At 46.5% G+C, this 6,840-nt stretch overlaps 1 protein-coding gene across 2 annotated transcripts in view; it reads left to right on the top strand.

The window, feature by feature from the left end:
* Positions 1-1,298: 1,298 nt before the first annotated feature.
* The window catches only part of dctd (dCMP deaminase), a 10,032-nt gene continuing 4,490 nt past the window's right edge, over positions 1,299-6,840 (top strand). The window contains exons 1-4 of one of the 2 annotated variants that reach the window (XM_047045060.1): positions 1,299-1,461; positions 1,758-1,808; positions 3,621-3,726; positions 4,668-4,803. In XM_047045060.1, the coding sequence (XP_046901016.1) occupies positions 1,418-1,461; positions 1,758-1,808; positions 3,621-3,726; positions 4,668-4,803 (337 nt within the window). In that variant the 5' untranslated portion in view covers positions 1,299-1,417. The remainder of the gene's footprint in view (positions 1,462-1,757; positions 1,809-3,620; positions 3,727-4,667; positions 4,804-6,840) is intronic. The other variant, XM_047045061.1, reaches the window with a different exon arrangement.

The raw sequence follows: 6,840 nt of genomic DNA, 5'->3' as shown, positions 1-6,840 counted from the left end.
AATAATCAGCCAAAAATAATGTTAATCTCAGATCAAAAGTTCGAGGTCATGGTAAGTAGGGGGTAAAAAGAAAGGATAAGAGAGAAATGAAAAAAGGAAAGAGGAAGGTAGTGGCAAAGGATGTGGGATAAATAGAGAGAACAGAGAAAAGCTGTTGAAAGTCATTAAGTATTTATGCTGACATGCCACAAGATGGATGAATAAATAATTCACATCCCTGTTATCTCAAATCTATTTGTGTGGCTTCGAGACATTATCAACCTTTTCATCATACCCAATGAACTGGAAATATATTTTCTTAAACCACCCTGTGTACATCTTTCAGCCTTTTTACACCTTTAATTCTGTGTTGGATTTGATCAATTCATACTTCTGAATGTTTACCCCTTCTAAATTGGTGTAATAGCACACTTTATATTGGGCAATGTGCCCTATGTTTACTAGGGGAGAACCATTAATACCATAATCTTTCAAGGCCGCACTCAGAACAGAGAAGTACTAAAGAGTTTCCCTTGAAATCTGCAGATCGAGAATGGCTGTGTTTTTTCTCCATATTGCTTTAGTGTTATTGCGTTTCTTTGTGACTTTTTTTCTTTCTTTTTGAGTTGTATAGCGTTCACCTGTGACAGTTGTGTGCAGAGGACATTCTTTTGATGAGCTTTTCTCTGTTTAAAACAGCAAAATAAACCAGATGTATCATGAAACGTCCTGTATGAGTAGATTCATCTTTTTGTATGTATTTTCTTTTTGAGGCGTTAGTGTGTCTATAAATCTAAGTGTGTGGGTGTATATTCTTTAAGTAAAGTTCCAAATGGCTCTTGTTGCACAGCAACAGAGTTACCCTTATAGCCCTCTTATTCATATCAGATTCCAATTCTGCCTTTTACGATTCTGGTTCTGAAAACATGTTCATCATCAGCATTTATAACTCTTAGTTCTGCCTGTCTGTGTTGCAGCTATGAAGGAACACATGCCTTTCAGGGGCTTTCTGTTGTAGTTGTGGTTGAGCAGGGTCTCCATATTCCAACTTTTACTATCTGTCTTTGTTGCTGTCTGTCTCACACACCAAATGCAGAATAGATGTATGCTGATGGGCTGCAACCATAACCCAAAGCAAAGTAGCCTATCTGTACTCAGGAGAGTTCGGCAAAAATATAATCTCAGTTTTTTTTTGCGTTGGAACGGCTTTGTTTTTAGGTAGACTCGCCATTGCCACGTCGTGGTTGGTGAAAGAATTACCCTCTGGACTGTGTTCGTCTTACGTATCCTTATATGGGCTGCCACGGAACAACGTTACAGGTTTAGGCGCGGGAGAGACTTTCCAGCGTGTAGTGAAGTGGTAGTTCTTCTACTGCAAGATCAGAGCCGCTGACGTTTAACAAGAAAGACAACTTTTACACGCTCTTGTTTTCCAAAGATGAGTCAAGAAATAAAGCTAGAGACCCCAGAAGAGTTGACCGGGTAATTCATACTCCCTTATGTTTGAGTTGTGTTTGGTAGCCTACTAGTAGCAACTTGTCTGACGTGCCACTGCTAGCCTTGCTAGTGTGCATACATTTAGCTATTAGCTAATTATTAGCCTATGCGTAAGTTCAGGGATGAGAGCAGTTTTGTACGTATTACAGTAGTGTAGTCAAATGTATGTATGACATTGTATTGCAGTAGTGTAGTCAAACGGGGCCCGTGTGACAGAGTTCTGTTCAAATGTGACAACTTGTCACAACTACACTATATCTTCGTACTTGTATTGTCTCCAGATCACAAGGCAGCGACAAGAGTGGGATGTGTGATCATGTTGTTACACCCAGGTAATGGGGCAGATATTTTTTAATTGGTGTGCTTGTGTGTCTGTTTGAACCCTTATTGGGTTCATTGACTGAATGGAAAATTTGGCACAGTGCTAATATGATTTCAGTAATGAGAAAGGCAACCATGCACCATGCACACACGTTCCCTCTCTACCTCCCTCTTAACTGGCCTCTGTCAAACTCGAGCACCCTTTCATCCCCTCCTCCGTGACACAAACCTGGAGGGGCTCTCAGCACTTAGTGTAGCCTGGCAATGAGAACCGACCTGGGGCAGTCACCGTGGCCGTCTGCCCCTCTCCACCAAGGCTCCAAGGACCCACTCTGTCCTGCCTCTTCCCCCCAGGATCAGCCTCTGGCCTTGGACAGCCCTCACAGCTGAACCTGGGTGTTTCCTAAGCACCGCCAATCTCCTTTACACACAGATTATACACTGTAAAAACACACACACACTCTAATTGTTGCAGTGGGGTCTTTAGTCATGGCCCTATGTTTAACTGCTGTGTGTTGCAGGGCTGTAGAGCAGTGTTGATGGGATACCATTTATTTTCTATTGTGAATTGTAAGATGGACTTAATACATTTGTATCCAGTTCAGTGTACTTTGTGCAAAAAAACGTACACATGCAGGGTTGGTTAATAGATAAATATATTTATATATATGTTTTTCAATGTAATTAGTGCAAGTGTTTGTGCGATAGACTAATGTGTTCTTCAGAGGAGGGAGACTGGTGTTGGTCATGGTTTGGAATGGAAGGGAGAAAACAGGCAGATATCGCAAAAAAAAAAAAAACATTAAAAAAACCTACGTAGTTAAGGCGGCAGACGTGTGTCGCTTACGTGGGCGCATTAACTGCAAAGTGCTGTGGGAAACCCTGCACATGAGACTGATGAACACAAGTTCAAGGTTTCTTCCAGCCAACCTGCACCCGTTGTGCATGTGCGCGTGGTGTTACTCCTAATGTCCCCAATCGACACTTCACTTTCAAGTTTGTCCCCTCATCAGGTCTTGTGGCTTGGCAGGGGGTGTGTCATTAGCCGGGTCGAGACACGGGGGCGAGAACACGCGCACATGCACAACGGGTGCAGGTTGGCTGGAAGAAACCTTGAACTTGTGTTCATCAGTCTCAGTTGTGGAGGAGTTCAAAGTGTCTGAAAGCCTGCTTTTTCTTTCTTTCTTCGTGGTGTGTATGTAGAGAGACTGAGGCTGTGATGTCAAGGTCTTTTTTAGACAAATGTGGCTCTTGTTGCCTCTCTTTATCCTGTGTTGGGCCTCGTTGGCTCTGGGTCATTTGTTTAAACTGCTCCAGTATGACACACACACACACACACACACACACTATGGCAATGAAGAGGAAGTTAATGACTGGAGGATAGTTTTTTTTTAAAGATCTCGGTTAAACACGAGTGTGTGTGTGTTAAAAAAAAGTTCGGTTGAAGACAGAGGTTTTTAAAGCTTGGCTGAATCGTGTGTCATGAGTGGGGGTTCTTAGGCTGTATTTATCACCCTGGCTGTTTCCTCCAGAGTATCATGCTGACCCCTGCCCTTAATACTGGTCAACCAACTACTCTAAACTCTCTCCTTTCCTCCAGAGTATCATGCTGACCCCTGCCCTTAATACTGGTCAACCAACTACTCTAAACTCTCTCCTTTCCTCCAGAGTATCATGCTGACCCCTGCCCTTAATACTGGTCAACCAACTACTCTAAACTCTCTCCTTTCCTCCTCCCCTTTTTTACTTTGAACTCTTACACCTCACCTCTCCCCTCTCCTCCACTCCCCTCTCATTTCATCTCCTCCCATCTCCTCTCCCAGGCTCCAGGTCCAGACCAGGAAGAGAGAAGACTACCTGGAGTGGCCTGAATATTTCATGGCTGTAGCCTTCCTCTCAGCTCAGAGGAGCAAAGACCCCAGTTCACAGGTGCCTGCTCACAACCCCCCCACACACACACACACGCTTGTACACACACGTACAATGAATGCATCACACGTCATTGAAGTAACATGTTCACCCGCTCACTCCTCCTAATCCTCAGGGTCCACAGATCTGCCTCATATTAAATATTAACCCTGCTGTCATCCTCTGATCAGGACCCTACTGTTCTGACCAGGCCCCATATAAAACAACACACACTTACACACACGCTTATACCATCACATGAGTAGAAGGTGGGAAAGAGGAGGGATGGAGAAGTGAACCTGTTTCTCTCCACCAGGTCATGTGTGTATTGATGGGTGGAGGAAGGGTGAGGTCTAGAGGACAGGGTAGCAGGGGGTCTGAGCTCTCCTTGCAATTCACAACTGATCAAAGACGGATGTCCCGGGGAGGTGTGTGTGTGTGGGTACTCTGTGTGTGTGTGTACGCCTGTGCGTGTGTGTGTACTGTGTGTGGGTACTGTGTGTGTGTGTACTGTGTGTGTGTACTGTGTGTGTGTATGCCTGTGCGTGTGTGTTGACTGTGTGTGTGTGAGACACAGAGAGAAAGAAGCTGTAAAATAATTTATCCATGTGAAGGACATGCTTAATTGTAGGTAACTGAAAGTGGATCGGTGCTTGTAAGATTCTATTTGTAGACATAAATACTTATACAAGTCTGTGTGTGTGTGTGTGTGTGTGTGTCTAATTAGGCCAGCTCAATATTCCTTCACAGCTGGATATCTCCATCAAGCTGTGACCCCCCCCTCAACCCCAACCAAGTGTGTGTGTGTGTGTGTGTCTGGGACCTTCTCCACTTCATTCCAAACTCCAATCCCCAGAGATCCATTCCCAGCACTTTTTCAGCTCATACCACTAATATCCAATCAGGCAGGCTCTCTCCTTCACCATTCTTTGTTCCATCTCTCTTTTTGTCTCTCCCTGCAGGTCGGGGCCTGCATTGTGAACCAAGAGAACAAGATTGTTGGCATTGGTTACAACGGCATGCCCAACGGCTGTGACGACGACCTGTTGCCGTGGTCACGCTCGGCAACAGACAGGCTGGACACCAAGTACCCTTACGGTAAAGCGACTTAACCTTCACTGTTACCACGTCAACCAGCACACTCACCTGCAGGGGGCGCTCCACGCTCACACTTCCATCTCCACAGACTCATCTCGACACCCTCTCACACACACACACACACACCTGCTGTCTCGCTCTAACTTCATATTTGTATGACTGCATTAGTTTGAACCCTCACCATGACCGTCTGATTTTCCTTGGATCCAGAATCAACAGCTGCTGTAGACCTATCAAGAGTACACACACACACACCCACACACACACTATGCTCTGCTCTGCATTGAAACACACACAGCGTAGAATCAGACAGCATAGACGCACAGTGCACAGACACACACTTACATTGAGCGCAGCCTCACACACACACAAACACACACACACACATAGACTGACTGGTGAACAGTGAGGGTAACAGAGGGACAGTATGTAGCTGGCTCTGTGGAGGGCAGCAGATGTCAACGTGGGTGAATCCCTGGCTAGTCGTTTTGGCGTTGCCGTGGCGTTGCCGTGATGTTGCAATGGCAAGGAGGGTGTTAAAGAGAGACTGGTAACAAGATTTGTCTGCCAGGCTCTTGACTGATCTTTTTCACAGTCCCCCCATCCCTGTGGGTGGGTGTCTGGATGTCCTTATCTCATCTCTAGAGAAGGTGAACAGAGTGCTGGCTAAAGACCCGGTCCTCCTCCCTCCCCTCTCTTTTTCCCTCCACTCTCTTTCTCCCTCCCCTCTCTTTCTCCCTCCACTCTCTTTCTCCCTCCCCTCTCTTTCTCCCTCCACTCTCTTTCTCTCCATCTCTTTGGTGTAGTTGGCAGCTCATGTCAGATGACTGTACAATCCTTAGGGAATTTGGAAGGGCATACGTCTACTTTCGGGTGACTGGATGTGCCAACTCTCTGTGTGTGTGTGTGTGTGTGTGTGTGTGTGTGTGTGTGTGTGTGTGTGTGTGTGTGAAGAGGTGTGCACTTGCTCCCTCATATTTGTGTAGCTGCTCTAATTGGCTGAAAAGGTTAAAGAGAAAATTAAACTAACCATCTGCAAGAGGAACGCACCCGACAGCAGACGCACACACACACACACACAATCACACACACACACACACAATCACACACACACAATCACACACACATAGGAGGTAGGCATCAAGGCCAGGTCTGTGTGTAGTAGACACCAGGTGTTCAGTGTTCCATTGAGAAATGATCTGACGACACAGAACCCACGTAGAAGCCACATTCCTGACCTGCTCTCCTCATCACGGCTCTACCTGAACACTTCAGAGCTCTGCACTCTGCTCTCCTCCTTCTCCACCTCTCTCCTCCCTCCTCTTCCTTCTGCTCCTCTCTCCCTCCTTCTCCACCTCTCTCTTTCCTCCTCTTCCTTCTGCTCCTCTCTCCCTCCTTCTCCACCTCTCTCCTTCCTCCTCTTCCTTCTGCTCCTCTCTCCCTCTTTCTCCACCTCTCTCCCTGCTCCTTCTCCACCTCTCTCCCTGCTCCTCCTCTCCCTCGTCCTTTCTCCACCTCCACCTTTCCCTCTTTACCTCTCTTCCCCCCTTCCCTACTCCGTGTTTCTTTCTCCTCCTCCTCCACCTCTCCTCCTCCACCTCTCTCTTCCACTCCCTCCTCTTTCTCCCTCCTTTCTGGGTTGGGTTACTATCTGCAAAAGTTAGTGGAATTTAACTTTAAATGACTGTACGTCAAAGTGTGTGTGTGTGTGTGTGTGTGTGTGTGTGTGTGAGTGGAGGTGGGTGGGCGTGGGTCAGCAGTGGTTGTGCCAGGCAGGCAGGCTGGCAGGGATGGGCAGTGCCTGCTGTGGATATCATCATCTAACAACACTGATGGAACAATTCATATCCCATAATTAGCCATGGGAGTGAGTAATTACACACGCACAGGATAGACACACAGAAAGTCGTCACACACGCACACACGCAGCATAGAGACACAGTGTAGACAGAGAAAACCTACGCATGGGCATTCTTACACACGAGCGAGTAGGTACATACACACACACACAGACACACAGACAGACAGACAGACAGA

The sequence above is a fragment of the Hypomesus transpacificus genome, chromosome 22 (assembly GCF_021917145.1).
Source record: "Hypomesus transpacificus isolate Combined female chromosome 22, fHypTra1, whole genome shotgun sequence".
NCBI classification, from domain to species: Eukaryota; Metazoa; Chordata; class Actinopteri; order Osmeriformes; family Osmeridae; genus Hypomesus; species Hypomesus transpacificus.
The sequence above is the reverse complement of the archived record's forward strand: the minus strand, read 5'-3'. Positions and strand labels throughout refer to the sequence as shown.